The 21,689-nt window shown below is 39.4% G+C and overlaps 1 protein-coding gene across 3 annotated transcripts in view; it reads left to right on the top strand.

Annotated features, from left to right (window-relative positions):
- The window catches only part of PDGFD (platelet derived growth factor D), a 152,668-nt gene that overhangs the window by 84,260 nt on the left and 46,719 nt on the right, over positions 1 to 21,689 (top strand). For 2 of the 3 annotated variants that reach the window (XM_013955996.2, XM_013955999.2), the window contains exons 2-3: positions 3,297 to 3,501; positions 7,983 to 8,163. In XM_013955996.2, coding sequence (XP_013811450.1) covers positions 3,297 to 3,501; positions 7,983 to 8,163 — 386 coding nt within the window. The remainder of the gene's footprint in view (positions 1 to 3,296; positions 3,502 to 7,982; positions 8,164 to 21,689) is intronic. The other variant, XM_013956000.2, reaches the window with a different exon arrangement.

Genomic DNA, 21,689 nt, shown 5'->3' with positions numbered 1-21,689 from the left:
AATCGGAGTTTCTTCTTGTATGGAAAAGGGAAATCTTCATACTGTAATATTTTTATATCTCCTATTTTACTATATTGAGAATTCTGTCCCCTTGCTTCTTTCAAGCCTTCCCTCTATGATGAATTACTGCAAAATTACCATATTTGTCATGATAGAGATTAAGCTTTTTAACATGTGCAGTTTTATTTCTCCATTTACCTGTTCAACTTGGATACTGCAGAGCTCTGCCAGGCATTAGATTTCAGTGCTGATCTAGTCAACTGTGATTGACTTGCTGGCAGAACATCCCAATCTGAGTGACTCAGATTTTAAGTTAATGAAAAACTGCAGTGGAGCCTATCTTCTTGGGTTACAAGCATGCTAGTAACATACTTTCTCTACTGATGTGCTGAATAAAGCACACAGACTTTTTGTTTTGAGGTGTATAAATGAGGACATTTAAAAGATACTGTTTCTAGCACTCTCTCAGCAGCTGAGAACTCCAGAGTAAGACCTATACTAAGACTGGCTAGAAACGGGGAACCTTTCAATCAGAAGTATGAATCGTTTTGAACCACAGAGTGAAATGTGTGCTGATAATGGGAGAACTGTAAGAGTTTGCTGTCCAAGAAGGAAGAGCAAAGTATGTATAAGGTTCATCCTACGTATAGGATGAATTCTGCCATGTTTTAGTGCAGTAACTTTTTCTCTGAATTAAGGCATGGTTGCTTCATTCAGAAGTTACGAATTTGCTTCCATCAAAACTGTTTTATTTTTATCCCTTTTCCCAGATATTTTGGAATCAGTCCTATGAAATACTCTGTCCCCTTGGGTTTGCTAGGTACTTTCAGAGTTCAAAGGTCCTCAGCATTTCAGCAGCAACTCAGTAGGATCGGCTGGACATTTTGTTTCATTCCAGATTAGGGGAAAAAAACAGAGAGGCCTTCTTATTATTTTCTAGGAAAAAAATAATTAAAATAAAATAGAAAACAGAATTGAGTGTAGATGCTCCTGATGAAAACTGCAACCAAACTGATTGGTGGGTGGTCTCTATTTTCACTGAATTGTCACTTTTCCAATGTAAATTTGCTTGGTCAAAAAAGAACATAACAAAACAAAACTGACTAGTTCTGTGCTTTGTGATCTGCAGAGTCAAGACCGTATTTGCTTGGAAAGGGTGTGTCAAGGGATGTGGTTGAGAACATTTCATCTTGAAAGAAAGGATCTTAAAAAGATGTCACAAATAGATCTTTGGAGATAGTTTTTACAGGGAACCCAGACTTTTATCTTCTAAGTTTCAGGGTGTTTGGAAACTAGAATTATTACCTTGTCAGAAGAGTACAATGAACTGTTGACACACTACCATGCTGTGCTTACAGCTTGGTGCAGAGAAGTATTTACAGCCAGGAATCAGTGAAAAGCAACCTGAAAAATAAATACACTTTCCATGAAGTTTGTACCATTTCTCTTAGTACCTGTTTTCCATGAACATTTAATAAATAAATAAATAGCTTTTATTTAAAGAGCTTAGAAGGCTTCAGTGAAACATTAGATTTTATTTAAAAGACAGGACTTTGATCAGTGTGTGTGACAGATGGTTGTGGCTGGTCGCTTACTTCATTTTCTCATTGTTTTGTACTTCTGACATATTACTAGGCCATCTTTCTGAAGTTTTGTGGGATGTTTTGGGGAGAGAGGTTTTCATTCATAATTGCTTAGGAAAATGGCATTGAAATTCTGCATTTTCTGCTCTTTATGCTTCTCTTCCTTGATAGCCAATTCAGGAGAAGGCACCAGTTTTAAATTTCTGTTGATTGCAGTGGAACTGAAGGTTGACCTGACCTTCAACGCAGCACTCAGGGTGATGTTCCGTTTAAGATCAAAACACCAGAGTTTAGGTGTTTGCATGAAAGCTAGCATCTAAGTTCCCATTAGTCAGTAGAGATTCAGTCAATACAGTTGGGTAGCTGAGTCAAGACCTCTCTCGCAGTGTGGGCTGCAGTGGCTGTGTTGAGGAGGAGCTCAGTATGACCACACATAGGTGACCACCTGAGACAGCACAGCCAAGACAGGACTTCTGCCGGTGTTGGAGAGTGTGCTGCTGGACCTCCCTTTTCTCTTCTGGAGGGGCAGCTGGAGACAAGGCAGGAAACAGCTGAGTTTCTTAAATGATATTAGACATTTATCACCCTGTAAGCAGCTGAACGGAGCCATAGGTCTCCACGTGTTGCAAGGGGAACTTGGTAGCCATCTAAGTAGCTATCTCACCTATGGAGCCTTACATTTGAATGTCTTAACTGGGAGCTGAATCCCACCAGGAGCTGCATGTTGCCTTGAATCCTTTTGATCTTCAAAATTTCACTACGCTAAAATTGTCAATATGCTAAAAACTAGTTTTTTTGCAGTTATTTGGTGCTGGGTGCCAAATTCCACTTTCAGTAACAGCTGAAAAATCCAAGTGCGTGGTGCAACTGAGAAAACATTTTGACTTTCAGAGAGCTAGGTCTTCACTAGGAGAATTGCCACAGTTGCTGTTATCCTTGGAGCTCGGGATTTACAGCAGCTGAGGCTTTACCTCCGTACAAGTAAACTTTGGGAACAATTGAGTATTTGCTCAGGCAGAAGTTGTGGAATTCTAATTAAGGACGGACTTTGGTATTTCTCTTGGAGTTATTACTCAATAAAATGGTTGGTGGGCCAGATTCTGATTTCAGTTACATTGGTGCAAGTACAGATTAACTATTTGTATTGATCTGTTGACAGTAAAAGATTCATATTGTATAAATGAAATTGAAGTGTGGACTAACACCATGCTTGTGGGAGGAAATACTTAAGCACAGTAAACACACTTAGATCTGCACATACACTCCTGTAGCCTTGTTATTGTTGCTTTCTTTCAGAGGGTATCTCTCCCCAGAGCACCAAATTTGGGAAGCAGGGTCGTTTACCTTTTTACTTTACTCTGTCTCACATCATTGTTTTCATGTTTTCAGCTTCCATTACGGTTTAAATTCTGTCTTAAAACTAAAATGATGAGGGGGAAATTATATAATTAAGAGAAATGTAAAAGTAATGATATATTTATCATAAAATAAAGAATATATACAAAGCGTACTGTTGTTCTTATTGTTTAAAAGGGGGTTGAATTAATGGGAAAAAAACCACTGTACTTCCTATTTAACAATAACTGCTCCTAGACCCTACTTTTTATAGACTTTAAATGCAAATAATTCATGCTATGTTATAAACTGTTGTGTTTTTTGCCTTCCTGTAACTGGAACAACATACTAATTTTTACAAGTTGTGACTACTAACAGAGAGCAATCACCTCACAGACTTGTACCGGAAAGAAGAGACCATCGGCGTGGCGGGAAACGGCTGCCTCCACAGTCCGCGCTTCCCGAGCAGCTACCCCCGGAACCTGCTGCTGACCTGGCGGCTGCAGTCCCCCGAGAGCACAAGGATCCAGCTGGCTTTCGATAACCAGTTCGGACTGGAGGAGCCCGAAAACGATATCTGCCGGTGAGTGGACCTCCATCTTGTGCGGCAACTCGCAAAGGGCTCCCCTCAGGGGCCCATTTTCATTTAACAAAATGGCCACCCGCCTGCGACTGCAAACGGCCCGTAACTGTGGCCGGGTCTAGGAGGGCCCTGCTTTGCATGGCGGGCTGGGCTGGATGTGCAGCCTGAATTTGCCTATGAGTCTTTAAATAAACCTAGCTGTGCTAGACTTGAAGCAGTTTTGGTGGGTTTCAGTCCTTCTGTACTATTTTAAGTACAAAGCACTTGTACACTTCTTCCCTCAAAACCAGCTGCCTAACAACTCAGGTATTACTTAAATAAGGTTTTGTCCTTTGTCACCTCTGTCAGGTTTCAGCCAGGCAGAAAAACATCTTTTTCAGTAGGTGTAAGGATCTGGGAGATAGGCGTGTGTGAATATGTATGTATTCAGTTCTTCAAATTAGTTGTTTGTCTTTAATGTTATTCTTCACTGGCACAGTTTCCTTTAAAACCTTTAAATATAGGTCCACAAACACTGGTATACTCTGCGTACTAATAGACGCTAGTATCATCTGGCTGTTTTGGCTTCCCCTTTTAAGCAAAAGCAGCCATAAGCTCAGTCAAGCTGGCTGATGAACCCAAGTGGATAGCTGCTTTGCATTAGCAGCCCGGAGCTGAACCTTGCCAGCATTCACTAAGAGTATAAATCCACGTTTTTTTGTTTACATTTCTCTTACTCAATTATCTGGTCTGTGGGGGAGAGCAGGCTCACAATTCACGTGCGCTCCGAGAGCCAGATTGCTGCAATGCTGCTTACGTGAACGGCTCAGGTCTCAGCTTCCAGCACTCTGCCTGATCATGTTATTACTTACTGCCTTATCTATGCAGAGAACTAGGTCATTAGGATTTCTGCACACCCAGCCTCAGCTTATCTTATCGTCTTTGTTGATTAATTTGCATTTATAGGGTCTGGCAACTCTGCAGGGCTTTATAGGGAAGTTTTTGGAGTTTTTTTTTTTAATTTTCTGCATTACCAATAAAGAGAGACAACCATTTCTTCAGGTTTCTTTTCCATTTAATAATAAAAGACTGCAGACTGAAACTGGCTCTCCTTCCCTGCATGTTTATTGTCTTGGCAGCTTCTGCTCTGCTCTGGTGCTGCTGGTCTGAGATCAACAGCAGTGTAAGTAATGACAGTTACCTTCTAGCACCACAAACACTTTCCCAGATTGAGAATCTAATGCATACAGAAGCAGCCTGTTCATATTTACATAGAGAATAAACTGTGGCTGACCTTAAACCATTTCAACCTTGAAACATAGGGCTAATTTACTGTGGAAAAAAGATGAAGTATGCTCTTTTAAAAGCCATTAAAGGTGGTGACATGGCAAGGGGAAGTCAAGTCATTATCGACATTCTGGATTTTGACTATCTTGGAAAACAGTCTGCCTGCTTTTTCCAGCACAACTAATTTATGATGCAGAGAGAAGCAAAGACCTTCCATAATCTATAGTGTCTATAAAAGCTGGAAAAATATCACATTCTTTTCTGAAATAGAACTTTCCCTGGAGTTACTGGAAGATTTTTATTTACATAGTATTATTTCCAGAGTGAGGAATTTCTCATGGACACAGCTTGTAATGTTTTTAAGCTTGTTAAGTACTGTATACATAGTTAGATTTTTTTTTTTAAGTATGATATGTTGATATGTTTTTCAAAAGTAGGTCCCTTCTTTAACTTTATACCCTGATGATCTTTCTGGTGCTGCTTTAGAGAGACAGGGTCTCTGCACCTTTGCTTCTTTTCGTACTTGCTTTTGACCTTATATTTTCTTCCAGAAACGTCCTAGTGTTTTCTTTCAATTTTTCATTAATGCTAATTATTGCAATTTGCATACTCTTAGGACTGAACTGATTGAAATTCAGTCAGGCTGAGGAATGAAAAAGTAAATTTTACCAGGGCTGTTTCAGAAGGATGGGAAATATTCAAGGTTTTACAAAATTTTCTAGATGTGCTATTAGCACTTCCAAAGGCACTTGATAAGAGATGATTCTGAAAAGCAATTAAATTACCCAGCTTCTGAGGCTCTTTGGATACACGGAAACAACTGAGATTGCACGTACTTTCATGATCCTTGCAGCAAAGCCACTGCTGTTGAAAACAGAAGTGCTTCCTCTAAAGTCAGTGGATTTGCACCAGTTTTTGCTGGCAGGTAGTCTGTCTCCTGACCTCAGGAAGTGTGGGCCAGACAGGTAATTTTCACTAAAGTATACAAGGTCATATTTAATCTTCCGCTGAAATTTTTGCAAGTTCTTGTCTTATGGTAAGTGTTAACTGGACAGCCAAAAGACCGGGCCTGTTCAGCATCTGCGTTGCAGAGCGAGAAGCTGGACATACACAGCGGTAGGGCAGGAGTTATGAACACTGGCTTTAGACAGCCTAAGTGTCTCTGAGCAAAGATCACCTTCGAGCACAGCCTAAAAGCTGTGCACACTTGAACTTGTCCCCACCAGACCAAGGGGAGGGCTGTCGCGCTGCCATGGGGGTAGCCCAAGAGGGGACAGCGCAGGCAGCTGGGGAGCCCTGTCCGGGCACAGGAGCCTCGGGGCCTGGCTGGAAAACGGCAGAGCAAGCCCGAGGCAAGTTTACCTTTGTGTGGAACGAAACATTCTCATGGCATGAAAAATGTTTGTTTCAGCAGAGTTTAGACAGATTCAGTGATTTGGTTATGGTAAATCTGTTATTTTCTGTTCTGTGTAATTTGGGGTTTGTGAACATAAAAGCAGTAATGCTGATATTTTCAAGCTGTAAGGTACTTTACATTTTTTTCACATGGCCTCTCAGCAGAAAAAGAAAACCAGGTCTATTATTTATAGAGTTCTTCAGCTCCCACAAGCTGGGTAGAGAGGCATGCATTTGATCCGCACACCCAAGGGGATAGGGGAACTCTTTGATAATGCATTTCTAGTAAGAATCAGTTAACAATATTAAACGCCCTTTTTGGAGGGAGCACATGCTTTGATAATAACAACCTTTCCTGAGTAAAGACCTCCAAAGTTTTAAGGCTTAACTGTACTGTGGAGATAGTAACTCTTTCCGTTTCTTATTCTCCTATCTCTGCACTCCACCTGCCCGTCTTGTCATCAGCTCTCCCTCACCAGCTGCAATATGTGGGGCCTAATTCTCACTCCACTGACACTGAGGGACTATTTCCCATAGACTTAGTAACATCAGGACTTTATTTTCCGGCTTCCTTGTTATTCACCAGCAACACCAAGGAAAATTCAATAAATGACACAAACCAGTGAATATATAGTGGTAATGAACACCGTCATTGTGTGGCCCTTCAGGTCCTCTCGTATCTGGTGACTAAAGTCAACTACTCCTAACAGAGCTGGTGTTTAGGCTCAGGGACTCCAGTGCTGTGATATATATACCTGACAGCAAGCAAAGGTGTGACCTTGCACAGGGAAGGAAATGCTGCTGCCTCTGCCACCACGGTGTGCCAGACCTGTTGTCTTTCCTTTGGTGCTAGCACCCAAGCAAACAGAGTGCAGGCATCCCTGCTTCAGCTTACAGAGCACAGGCCAGTGATTTTCTATTTGAAAGCCTGAAACAAGTCTTTCCAAATGATCGAACTGGAGCATCATGCCACCTACAAAATATATTCTGGTTACTAGCTTCTTAAAATGTCTTGTCACAGGAAGCCCTTTCTCCATAAAGTTCTGAGTAGGCAGACCATAAGCCTCTTCTTTCTCTAAGTCAGCATGGTCCAAAGGGCAGCATATGGGCTGGCCCCAGGACACATGACATTTCCCTCCAGCCCACTGGTGCACCTGTGGGGGGACAGTGAGGAGCACATGGAGCCTCAGCAACCCAGCACCTCCTCTGGCAGGTGCTCAGCTCCTGGCCATCATGGCAGGGCTTTTTGTCAGCAAGGGATGTGAGAGGCAGAGGGCAGTGACTGCTTCTGGGGGTCCTAAAAACCACCTTTCAGGAGCATCTACTGTCCCTTGTCCCCCATCCCCCTCCCTTTGCAGCAGCAGCAGCAGCAGCCCGGCTTCAGCTCCATGTGGCAGGCACGAGAGGAGAAAGCCAATGGCGGCTGCTACAGGGGAATTGAGGACCACCAGAAAGTCCACAAATGCTTGTGGCTGCTGAGTTTGGGCAACATGCCTTAAATAATATTTTGTCAAATCTCTAAATTATTTATTCGCCACGTGAAACACAATGAGTATATTTACTACATTTAAGTGCCTCACATCACTATTTCAACATGGCAGAAAATATTCTGTCATGTTCCAAGAGTAAAAAAGGAGCCATTTGAGTACTCAGACAGTAACTTGCAGTTTATCGTATTTTGTGCTAAGGAAGCACGTCCACCATTTGTAGTGGAGAACAGTGGACAGTCGTCTTTATATCTCAAACTGTGTTCCTGTCTATTTGCAACAACTGTATGTAACCAGAGTTAGCAAAAATTAATCCATCAAACTGCTTCACAGGTATGACTTTGTGGAAGTGGAAGATATATCGGAGACCAGCACAGTTATACGAGGACGATGGTGTGGACACAAGGAAGTACCTCCAAGAATAACATCGAAAACAAATCAGATAAAGATTACCTTCAAATCTGATGACTATTTTGTGGCTAAACCCGGATTCAAGATTTGTTATTCCCTTGTGGTAAGTCACCTAGCTATGTAATGGATGAAGGACAGATTGTAGTGTAAAAGAACATCAGTACTTGAAGACTGGATGGTGTAGCTAACTGCATTAGAGCAAAATACTAATTGACTGAAAGTATTTTCATTCCAGCAACTACATTAATAGAGATCAAAGTAGTTCTGACATCCTGTCATTAAATATAAAATAAAGTCAAGTCCAGGCCAAGATTTACACTAATAACATGTTTCAGAAGCACTAACACTTTCTGCACTGAGGCTGCACTTCCAGTGCTTTGACAGATGCTGCAGAAATAGCAAAGAAATGGCTGCGTTATAAACTTTTTTATTTTAATTTGAGGTCAAATAAAAATACCTTCAGGGGTTATGGCTGTGATTCTAAGTTAGATACAGAGTAGTTTATTCTACATGCAATAAAATTCTACATGCAAGACACTGTGCTAAGACTAAGACTGTATTTTTAACCTTGTATAAATATGTCTCTGTATATGCAGTTGCATTACCGGTGCATCGTGTACAGTTTCAATGAGATGAAAAACCTCCTGGGTTTTTATTTTGATTTTGTCTTTAGGAAGCAGGAATACTCATTACTCTAAGTAGATTTTGATACAATATGTATTCCTTGTATTGTCCTGAATAATATTATAATGCTTTTGGTGCAGTGTAGCTCAAAAGAGGCAGATTTTGCAAACACTCAGGAAATGGTAAGCAGTAATTTATTATACTGTCATCATTATGTTTTCATATCCATCACAATTCTTGTTCCATTTTTATTTAGTCCACTGTTATTTAACATGAATAAGAAAGCCTGGAATAGCAATAATGTTAATGTTGTAACAGGAGAAGTCTGCTGTTTGAGTCATTTCACTTCAGCCTCTTGACTTTGTGTGCATGTGTGCCTATGTATGCTAAACAGAGTCCATAAAAAGCACATTGTCAAGACAAGTCTAAAGCTGTAAAGATTGTGCTCCATCGCATTTGTTAGGCTTCTAGTGAAGTAAGGCATTGCACTGTGAGTAAATCCCAAATTCTATTTACTCTAATTTGAAGGTAATCTACTAAGACTAAAATTAGGCGGAACAGTCTACAAAAGACCACTGGGCATAAAAATGAAACAGTGAAAAAGCCTCTCTTTACATTGCTTATATTTCAGTGCTGCCACAAAACCTCTGCTGCATTTAGCAAGCTTTATTCAAGACAACATACAGCTAGTCTGATAGTATTAGGCTTTCCAAAAATGAACGTTGTCATTCAAAACAGAGCGTTCTCTGCACTAGAAAGCTCAAAAAAAGCTACTGTATCTATCTGATTTCAAAACTATGAGCAAACAGAGAATTTTACAGTCTAGCAAATGTATTCACAAGAATATTCTCCAAGTGCAGCTTCTAAATGAAATATCCTTTTTTTTTTCTCTCTCTCTCTCAGAAGAGAACCGTACAGGTGATTAGTGGCATTTGTATGTCACAGTGAAGGTGCGGAATGTACTTAGCTGGTTTTCAGGTTCCAAATGGTCCAACCTAAAATCTGCAGGACTAATATTCAAGACAGTCAGCCCTTATTTGATAGTCCCCTCAGTCTCTTAGAACTCAGTTCACATAGGAGATATGCTGAGCACTGCTGACCCCTGAAGGTTGAACTCATTGTGCATTTGTAGGCGGCAAACCAGGGAACATTAATGAAGCAAGCAAAAACATATGGTATTTTGTATCAGATGAAATGAAAGACCTTTAAATTGTTTTTTTCTTTCCTTTGTAACCTTCTCCATGACAAGGTTACTTTGGGGGCTTGCTTGGAAAATTTTGTACAACATGTATGCAAATCTTTATTTAACTCCCTGTTTTTTTTTCTTATATTTGAAGTTTGGCTCTGCATGGCTGTGGTTTGTTTGTATACCAGGCTCTGACTGATAATTTTCCAAAGAAAACTGAAGCAAGCAGTTCACTTGGATTTATTGATCAACTGCATTTTTTGAGCTTGGTGCCAGAATGACTGGGTGAATTTTTCTACATTATGCATGCAGCCAAATAGCATCACAATGTTGGTTGTCAGCCCTCCCATTTATGAATCTTCACTGAAGTTAGTTAAGTTCACTTACTTTGATGCAGATAAGGTTTTTACTTATTTCAGCACTCTGCATGAGGCACAAGTGAGGTACCACAGAGCTTAGCAGAAACATACTTCATTATCTTCAGGTACTTATGTGTTTGCATTAACTTCACATTGCAATATCACTTAAACAAAAAGAGACTCATTTTTTTAAAGAGAACATAAATTACATCTGTGTCCATGAAACTCACATTTGCCCCTGTAAAAGAAGGCATGTAAAGTGCCAATGTAAGACAAAGATGTTCAGTCACTCACGAAGGGGGAATTAGAATTCAGAATGACCCTGGAAAATTGACTGCAAAAACATGTTGATGTTTTTGTTGATGTTTTTTAACTGTACAGAGCTCAAAGTTGTACAGATGCGTGGAAATAATTAACTGCCCAAATACAAGATAAGGGACGACAGGCAAGGGAGCAGATCTGTGGTGAAAAATCTGAGCATCTAAATGCAGTATTTAGCATCTTTTGCTTGCCAAGCCTGGTTCCGTCTGCCCTTTTCCTTACTCCTCCTCTCCCCACCTCTTGGCACCTCTGGCCTCTGACCCTCCCCTCTGTGGATCAAGGGACAAGGAAGGCTGAAGGGGAGCAGTGGGGAGTTTATGGGGAAAGAGAGCCAACATACCTCATTGCCTGTTTCTGATACCCTCTTTCTCCATGAAGCAGAATGACTTCCTGGGGCTGGAAGCTCCAAGGTGGAGCTGGCACTTACTAGTGCTGCTTCTTATTACTGCTTATTACTGAGTGTGCCTCACAAAGCTGAATAGGAGTCAGTAGTGTCCTAACCTCACTGAAAAAAGACAGTCATACTCTGTCACTCTCCGTCACGGTGCACAAATAGGTAAGTATGCACAGCTAGCAGCTTGCATCTAGTCTATGGACATTTCACATTCAAAACCCAGAGTTCACATTCAAAACCCAGAGCTGTAGCTGTGTGGTTTGTCAGCTTTCCCCAAATATCCATACAGAGAAATGTCTCCCTCGAACATCTTTTAAAATTGTCTTTTCCTTCAAGCTTCACAGACCTAGAGCAAAACTGGTCTGTAGGAAGCCCAGGACAGCTATTATGCATGAGCCTCACTTAGCTGCAAATTTGTTTGAAATGCCTCCCTGCCATTATCACTTAAAGTGCTTATTTCTCAAACAAATATTTTTTACCTTTCTTCATTGAGTTACCTTAGAAACATTAGTTTCAAGTATAAAAGGAACTGAGGTATCCCAATCTTTTTTTCCCCTCACATTTTATACAATTTATACATAGTGTTTCACAATGAACATTTCAGAAATATTTGATGCAGGAGAAAATAAGTTATCTTAAGTTTCTTACACAGTTGTGAGAGGGAAGGCAGGCACTGTCAGGAGGGAGGCCCCTGAGTTGCAGACCTTGAAGTAGATAATGTGAATACTCCAAACGGGCCAAATCTCCACTAATATATAATTTCATTCCACTACTGCTTTCAATGCAGTTACTTCAACTGAGAGATCTTGTTTGTAGTAGATACTATACTAAGGCTTGTAGCAAGTAAGTATTCAGTACGTATTGGGAATACAGCATCAATTACTTTGAGGTTTAGTGAGGTAAATTAAGCTACACTGTTACACATGGAAATAATCTTCTCTTGCCTGAAGTCATTTTGTACAATCCCTTTTTTTTCTGACATGAAATTCTTTAGGATTCTTTCTAGAATTGAGTGTTAACAAGATTGAACCCCACATTTTACAAGTATGTTATCATAGATATATACTACAATAATCAAGGAGGTAGCTCAGGAACATGTTCCAACAATAAAGGTGAATGTTTCCAATTAAAATCCCCAGCCCTGCATCTAATTCCAATTTAATGAGACAACTAGAAAATGTTGAGTCCCATTTGATAATTAAAACTATTAAGTTTATTGTAGAAGGCGCATATTTGCTATATATTTATAATAGTAAATTGTTACTGCCTTACTAATTGTTTTCTTAACCCTAAGTGAAATCCATATTTAGGAACAAATCATTGTTGGAATGAAGTGTTTCAAGAAAACTTGGAAGTGTGTAATCACAAAGAGTAAGGCACTAGAAAATATGTATATGTACAAAGATATACATACAAAGGTGTAAGGTAAAAACATATGTAAATGTATTTATTTTTACATCTTTTTATATATACATACACACCCATATATATGTTTTTACCTTTATTTTCTTTTTAATATACTTCATGATGAGGAAGCATCACATGGCTTTAACAATAATCTTTGCTTGTCTTGGTATTGTAAACCAAAAATGATGTACATGTGGTGCTAAGCAGGAGAGCTCCATAATAAGTGCAGTTGTCCCAGGATAAACTTGTGTGTCGGAATGATCAGTTCCTAAGTAATTTTTGCTTGTTTGAAATGACATTCCTCGTATGCAGGAGTCTTAAAGAAATGAAAACTTTGCGTTTTGATTCATCATGTGGAATTTTATGGTGAATTAGTTTTTGCTAAACATCCAGACTTTGGGTTACCACCACTCGTCTTTTCGAAAAGAACATTGGTCACAAAATGGGAAACACACCACAAACAATCTAATAAAATGTAATTGCTTTCCACACAAAAAAATGTTGAGCAGAGAAACATAGTTCAAACACTAGACCTAAACTGATACTTGCCTGTAAGCTCACAAAGAAACACTAAAAATTAAAAGCACGATCAGAAAATTAAAGCATTCAGAGTAAGAATGATCCCGATACTCATACTCATAGGTGAGGTTTTGTTTTCAGTGACTGACTCCCTCTTTTTTTTGCAGATCTGTTTGCACAAGTAATGCAACATCAGAATGCAATTTTTAAATAAGTCAATAAATATTATCTGTGGACACTTCTTTGTAAGAGTTAACATGATAGCAAAATGATTCAGCTACCAGAATGAATACAGATTTGTAAGCACTATAAAGGACAATTAATTCTAGTCTGATCTTGTACATATATATCACCAGCCATAGAACTGAATCCAGTTCAGTAGTTGCATGGGTCTTTGCCGCTATGCTTTTGTTTTAACTTGGTGTGGTAGAATTTCATTTCTGTCTCCAAGACAAAATATGCTGCCTGAAAACCCATATAATATATTTCATGTGACAACAGACACAATAATGGTGCATGAATACCTTCTGTGCTTTTAGATAATCCACAGAAGGAATCCCAGTAAATTGCTGGGGTAACGAAAGGGGAGGAACAAGAGGAAGGTATGTCTTAGTTAATAAAGTGGTTGAACATGAAATAGAACTCATAATAAAGAAGAAAGAAAATGTACATCTGGAAACTTTATCAGTTGTTCTCCTGATATTCTTTCTCTGATTTAAGTTTTGATTACTTGTATATACTAAACAACAAAGATATTTTTATAAATACTACCCATATGCAAAACTTAATAATTTATATGATGAAACTTTTCTTAAGTTCTGGCATGAAACTATTTTCTGTGTTTTGCTCAGGGCATATCCTCATAAAATTATCAGCTAGAGGCTTGTCTTTCAGGAGAGAAGCAATTAACTCCTTTCTAATTAGATAAAACTTACCCAAAATCTTTAACATCCCTTCCCCAATTTTATTTATTTATTTTTTACTTTTATAATATTAAAAAAAAAAAAAGTAGATGGCATGTTAAAAGAGCAATACTGTCCCTCAGTGCATCTTGAGACATGGAGCATCTTAGAGTAGCTGTCATATGGAGAGGAGTGCTTTCCATTTAATGAAGATTGCTGAGAACCCAGCAATCCTTAATCTGCTGCTTAATTCATCTCACAGAGAAAACCTGTACTTCACCAGAGTTTGATGAGGAAAGGAAGGTTGTATGGTAAACAAGGTAAGTTGTATGACAGGCAAGGGCAAGAACATTTCCCTTCTCCCAGTATTCAGAGTAGCACAAACGATCATGAAAGGTACATAAGATGCAAATCTGGGAGTTAGATAACTAGGTGATAAGGATGCTGACTTACTCCACATGAGAAGGCATGTCTGGATGAGCAATTTCACTGACAGGATGCAGCAGTCTTTGGGATCATCTGCTCCAGGGGTAGTTAACATTCCTTATTAAAGGATTCATTCCAATATTTGCATTTAACCAACATCCTCAGGTGAAAAGCCTTGTGTGTTTTCAGGATAGTGATCCACCAGCCAGCTGAATCTGGTGTTTGAGTCAGAGGAAGTCTGGGAAGCAGCAGTGAAGGGTATGATCTTTCCTGGCCCAACTCTTAACAGTCAGTTGTCCCAGGCTGCATCTGCTTCCCAGGTCTTCCCTAGATTGTAGTCTAGTGTAGTCATTCTCCTGTCAGAAACCTGATGTAACCCTGAAAGATAGGATTAGGCTGGTAGGAAAGGCAGTAGTAGATTGTAGAGTTAAGATGCTTGGGAAGGATGGTTTCAAGGAAAGCAGCCAGGTCTCTTCTGAATGTCTGATGCGCTCTCTATGTTTACTCCTTTGGTGCCAGACAGGTTACTAATAAGGCAGTCCCAGTACTTGTAGTATGAGACTCTCTGGAGTTTATGTTTCATTGGCAGTCTCCCTATGTTTTGTTGTAATTTCTAAAGCCACTTGTAAGTCAGAAATGACACTGATATGGGAGTGGTGAAGAAAAGAAGGTTACAGGGTGAAGAAGAATCCACCTACCAGCTTGGAGTTAGAGGATGCTACGAGTACTTAAAGGAGAAGATCAAGTTAGGTCTGGGTTTGCCATGTTGAGCCAAAAATGGAACATCCAGGAATGGTAATGAAACAGTAGCAGTGGTAAAAACAAGGCAGGAGAGTTAATGCAGGGAATATAGTCCAAGTATAGAAATAAAAATAACTGTAGATACAGCAAGCACATAAAGTGAAAGAGGCAGGTCCACAGAGAGAGAGAGAGAGAGAGAAGGCGGCAGTATGCTTCAGTGAAGCCAAAAGGTAGTGGTCAGAGAGGCAGAAGAACCAAACAAGTAAAGATTCTTGAAAGCTGATGGGGGGGGGGAAGGGATGGAGAGTGTGTGATTGACATGATACATTGTGAAAGATGAGGAAGAAGAAGTAGCCTTCCCAACTTCACCAGGAAGATGTCTAAGTGTCACTTTTTTATCATAGTGAAGTGAAAGCAATTTCAGTTGGACTGAGAAAGGGAGAATGGCAAATAAGGAAATGTCATTAACAAGGAAACAAAGGGAAGGATTTGTGCAAACCAGAAGAGCTATGGCAGCATGAACAGGAAAGAAAGAAGGCAGATGAATCAGAGATTTAAACAGACAGTGGTCATGAAAATAGTAACGAAAGGGAGTAAAGTCTAAGAGAGGAATGGAAGGCAGGTGTGAATCAGAAAGGAAGCAGAGCAAAAGGTCATTTTCACAACATCAGTCTCTGTTGGCAAGACCCCTGACTGTGGACCCAAGAAGCAGTAGGGCTGGGTTTTGGGATGCATCAGAGATGAAGAAGGCAGTGGGAAGCATGTCTGAGGAATTTGGTTCAGGCCAGGGAAATACAGACCTTCTGGCAAGGAAGATACCAAAGCTAGAAGAGAGGCCCATAAGTACACAGTAGTTCCTGGAATCTGTCAGACTTCAACTGATAAAACAATTGTTTTAATCAGAAAAGAAAACAGACCTTACTGTCTCTGTTTTCCCAGCTGCAAGTGTGTGTGCCTGGCAATTTTTTTGTTTGAACAGCACGGTGGAGAATTGGCCATTTGTTCTCCTCCTTCTCTGATTGTTGACAGCTCAGTTAAAGTGTGGCTCCCTTGCAGGACATTGTCATAGATCTGTCTTAGCATAACAAAAATTCTGTTGATGTCCAATTCCTGTTGAAAAAGCTACATCTTTAATCAAATAGTGTTATGTGCTGTTGGAGAATTTGCCTCAACTTGCAGCAATGGAGGCTCAAGGACATGAAAATGTACTGCTTTACATCTTCAAAGGATTACACAAGCACATGCATGTTATTTTGAAAGCCAGTATCCTGTCCCAGATAATAGACTCTAACAAGACTTTCAAAGCATTATTCATTTAGGACAGCTTTAGATTTTGAAGATCTGCATTTCCTGCTGGCAGTGCTTACCTGTTTTAAGAATTCTTGAGGAAGTCAGTGATCCAAAGAGGAAATTCCTACCTTTTCCAAGGTAAGGTAGAGATATAAAGATGAAAACAGAAAAAAAGACCATTGTGTGCTGTACAAGAGGGTTACCTATGATATGCAAAAAAAGGTCTTATTTTAGTTTTGTGGTAGTTCTCAAAAGCCCCGTAAACAACTGTGTAGAATGTAAGGATAGAGAATAAGGGCTGCAGGAATGCTGTAGTTGTTGGCAAGTGCATAACACCAGCAGAATGGTGGGTTTGTTTTTTTTATTAAATGAATAAAGCGAACCCCAGTCTCATAGCACCTAGCCATGATCTTGCCACTGTACTTGGCTGTGTGAGGGAATGTGTGAAGATTCATGGTGTGTTGTTTTTCCCTTAAGCTTCAGTGTTCATGCTGCTTCCCAGCTTGTAATCAATTCATAGTCCTCACATAGCTGGATGCTTCAATTTTTTTTCTGTGTGAAAGCTAATATTTTCCCTGTTCTTCAAATGTCAGTTAGAGTTAAGCAGGCTCTGTTAAATAAAAATACAAAGGAGTACACTCCACAATAGACTTCCAGTTAGCCAGAGTTTATGAATTACTGGTCAGTGGCAAAATTTCCTCTTCAATGAATAGGAGATGAAACCCATCCCAAAACTTGTTGGAAAGATCCTAAATAACCATTGATAGTAGGAAAAATAAATCAATGATTCCTAATGATACAGAAGTCTTGTGGCTGAGTGGTGGTTAAAAAAATGGATGAAGGATATTCTAGATATTTTTGTACTAAACCTACTCTGGGCAAATTGATTAGTTTTCAAAAGCTTTTATGGTTTCAGGTTTTTATAGAGCTTGCCAGTCTTAAAGTCAGTGAAGTTACTTACCCTGTATGTTGGACAGCTTTTTCAGTATATTCATAAAGCAATATTCTTAATTAAGATGAAGCATGTATAGCTAGCAGAAAGTTAGGCAAGATTTGTCATTGAAAATTGTAATGCATGAAATGAAAGGCTACATTTACTGTGCCATAATGAGAATACCTGGGAGAGGGTAAAGGCCATCATGTTCCCTGACCTGGCTTCCCATGTCTGTGTGACCATACAGAAAATATTGAAAGCTTGAAAATGGTATTTCAACACTGTAATAGGGACAGCCCAACTGAATTCTGGATACAGCTCTTGTCTGCTTTTCTATTATGAGATATCAAGAATCTTCAAGGATCTAGGAAAGACCTCGTAGGTAATTTTTCTGTTTAGAGTTGATCATTATGAGGATACCACAAGGACAGGAGGGATATGCAGTAGTAGATTGAACATGCCACAACCGTCCCATTGGTGCTGCTAGTAGATGCATGGACCTCTCTGTGCCTACACTAAAAAGAAAGGTTAAATCCAACCATTCTCACTTAAGTTTACCTGCAAGCTGTACCTCAATATGTATAAACATGAGGTGATTTTACACTGTCAAACTTTGTTTAACAGTACTCATTAAACTGTCCATCACATTACCTGTTTGGCTGAAAAGTGGCATTTTTTCAGATTGTTACCTTGGGGACATAATGCTGGGCCTGTAAATCCTTGTTCTGTCTTTTAATTCTACTTTAACAGCAGATGAAGAATGTTAGCATGTGGAATGATAAAAATATACTAAGAGTTGATCTCTTATTCTCTTTGATAGCACTCCAGGGTGTTTTACAGAAAATGTAGTACTAGCTGACAAATTGGGAGGGTGGCTGGAGATTACATGTTTGATTCTGTAAACAGGTTAGTTAGGTGCTAAGGTTGTGTTAGAAAACTACAAAAAAGCATTAAGTAACTCCTGGTGGCTGCTTTAGTGTGGTAAGGTTGGTTGCTCCTTCCACCGATGCCATAATGGAAGAGAAAATGGTTTATTCTTCCCAGACTGCATTTCCAATTGAGCAGTCCTTCCTCTAGATTTTCCACAAAAGCAGAAGGTGCAATTTCTGGTTCATTGCTGTTTTCCAAGATAACAAATATGCCCCCCCCCAAAAAAAGAAGGTTTAATTCTCTACTAACTTCAACGTGTACTGACTGTTCTGGAGGAGAGTAGGAAGTCAGTCATGCTTTCAAGTTTTTCTTTTGTCTGAGATCCAGAGAAAGTGACTGTGAATTGAAACATGCTAGACCTCCAACCTACCCTTAAAACCACACTGAAGAACTTGTGAAAACCTTCACAGCAAGTATTGTTTTCAGTTGTCTTTTACATCAAAACAAGAATGCTTCAGTCTTGTAGAGAGGTGGGCTTCTAGGCTCAACTTTCAGTTTTTTATTACACCATTATTATTTATTTGACCTTGTATCAACATGATCTTATAAAGCCTGTCATAATCTTGTACTATTGTAGCCCAGGTTTGCATTGCAGGGTCTATTTCAAATGTAGAACTGTGCAGTATGTTTTTGTCATTCTTGGCAAGCCATAAAAAACAATGCATTATGTACAATGTGTGTTTAATTTCTTACAGAATGAATCTTTGCCTTGTTTGTTGCAACAGCTGTAACCACTGGAAAATACAGCCCTGGAACAAATGATCCTGGTTGTTTGAAGACTTCCAAGTCTAAATTTAGGGAGGATCGTAGGCTTTTTTGATCAATAATGTGTAATGCAGCCAAATATAGAATGTGAGAATTTAAAGAAGATGTGAGGTCATTTAGTCCGTTTTTCTCCAACTGCAGGAATTTTCTGTATTTTAATTTACTGGCTGTTCATCTAGCATCATTTTTAAACATGACAAGCATAGGAACATGTCTCCTGGGAGATTAAACCATAGACTAATAAATCACTATCAGAAAGGTGTTTTTTTTCTTTAGTAGTTAGTCTTAATTTTCCCTTTTTTAATGCTGTACCATTGCATGCAATTATATTTCCTCCTAATTTATGATAAGGAAATCTGTTCTTTTTGTTGTGGGTGTTTATCTCCTTCAGATATTTGTAGAGTGCTTTAGTCAAGCAATAATGTCCACATTTAGCTTTTAATCATTCCAGAAAATTCAGGCTATCCAGTCCCCACACAGTTTTTGATGTTCTTTACAAAACTCTCACACAGTTTCTCAGCTTTTTACAATGTCTTTGTAGCAGCGAAGGGAACCGAATCTGGTGATTCAAGTGTCACTGGGACTGTATGTGGGGAGAGAATTGCCTACCTGTTCATGGTACCATGCTTGGGCAGGTCTATATGACAGTGGCAAGTTTGGTTGCCATAACACCATAAATTTGTCTTTTAATTTGTTTTCCTCTGTCAGCTCAGTCTGCTTTTAAGCTCCAAAGTTTCCTAGGTTCCTCCTTCTATTCAATATGTAAATTTGGAACACATTCAGTTGCATTTTTCCAGTGCAACCTTCTCCTTATTGGAGTCTGATAATATTTGTGGTGTTTCCATGTCCTCAGTGAAGACAGCAGTGAGGCCTGCTGTGATGCCTTCTCATGGCCTCGGGTTTTCCCATCTCTGAGAAGCACAACAATCCTTCATAACGTGCCACAGTATTAACTTGTAAAAGGAGCTGTAGAGGTGCCCTGTCTTGTTAGCACTTGCCATCTGGGATTCTGTACTGGTATGTGGACTGTGTTGCCAAACTGAGATTGCTAAACAAAGGGGTTTGTCTGCCTCACTGCTTTATTTGGATGCATTTTTTTTCTGTGCTTGCCAGACTTACCTGAGATTCCCTCTAGTTTAAGAAATTTTATGAATACAAGATGGAAAACAGCATTACAAAGCAGGAAGGTGAAATAGCAAACCTCAGTTCTAGATCGTGCTGAGCCACTGAATTTCTCTTTACTCCTCTCAGCTAGTCTGGTGGGTGGGAAAAGGCCTGTAGCTATTCTCATCCCTTTCTACCGCCTCGGGCTGCATTGTAACTGAAGCTCTCAGGATGCCTGCACTTCCTTTTACCAGTTTTTATTCTTAATCTGACTCACTGCTATTCCAGGCTTATGTAATCAAAGAAGGTCCTTCCTCCGCGCTAGAGAAGCCTGTACGCTTGCAAGCTTGTGCTGTTCTTTACTCAGCTCTTTGCTTCTAACTTAAATGACCTTCATGCTGTACACCGTATTTCCAAATACAGTCGCAGTGCTGTATAAATCTGGTTTGTATTTTCTATGCATAATTCTTTCTTAAATTTACAGCTTCTGTTTTGTATACAGTCCATACGTGTTATCATAATAACACAGATGACAGATATGTTATGGAGTGTTTCTCTTTTCCCCTTACACAGGCATATTCACACCCATCTTTTATTAGTGGCAGGGCTCCTGTCACTTTAGACTTGATAGGATAAATCTTATTATAAAATTTTTGGCTACATGACATTGTTCTTATATAAAATAAGCCCCTGTCTGGTCTGTTCTACTGGACTAAACCCCTCCTCAGACCCAGTGCCTTGGTTTTTTGTCATAGTTCTCTGCCTACAATCCCTTGTCCGTTTTTGAACCCACATATTCTCTCCAGGCTGAACTGATTTTGAACATAAGCTTTATATATGCCATGCCAAAAAAACAGATCTATTGCATTTCCTATCTTCTGTAATACCAAGAAAAATGCAGTGCTGGGTTTTTTTTGATGGTCAGTTTGGTGCCCAGTCAATGCTTAATTAGAGATGTTCTGATCCTGTAGCTACACAGGACCAGAATTTGTAACTGCAACACTGGAAGCTAAAAATATTTTTTAGATCTCTGGACTTTTTGTATCTTCTTGTCAGCTCATTTTCAGTAGAATCAAATGCCATTCAATTTTTGTGTGATCCTTGAAAACAAGATTATTTCATTTTCGTAATTTTTGTTTGGGGAAATATTTGAAACATACAAACTGACATTTTGTGGCAGGCAAAACTTATTTTCCAGGTTCCTTTGTGCTCTTAAGCTGCAGATGCCTTTTGTTTAATAATACTTCTTATCTTGTTAACTATAAAAATGCTTATTTTTAATCAATATTGATGTTCTGATGTATTTCTCAGATTATATATGGTAAAAAACTGCTTCTGCAGTGGGAGTTTCTTTAAAACTGAAGGTCTTGATTGCATGTTCTTGATTCCAGGAACTTTTGAAGCCCAGCTGTTGGTCATATAATGACTAAATGCCAAAGCACAGGCACGTGGTTGTTTGCACTCTTAGGTTTTTAGCACATCCCTGCCATGGTTTTGACTGGTGAGGGTGAGCATGGGCCTGGGGCCATTTCCAGTATGCATTTTGTTGGGGCCACTCTGTTTTGAAGTATGATAGTTGTGTCCTAGGACACGAAGTATGCCATGTCTGATTCATCTCTACCTCATTTTATTTACTAATACAGATGTAGCCCAAAAGTTCTCACACAGAGAACAGTCTTTTCTTTCACTTTCTCTATACTCACTGACAGCACCATGAGTGATAGCTA

Source organism: Apteryx mantelli, chromosome 1 (genome assembly GCF_036417845.1).
Source record: "Apteryx mantelli isolate bAptMan1 chromosome 1, bAptMan1.hap1, whole genome shotgun sequence".
Classification (NCBI taxonomy): domain Eukaryota; kingdom Metazoa; phylum Chordata; class Aves; order Apterygiformes; family Apterygidae; genus Apteryx; species Apteryx mantelli.
Note: the sequence above shows the minus strand (reverse complement) of the source record. Positions and strands in the feature narration are given on the sequence as shown.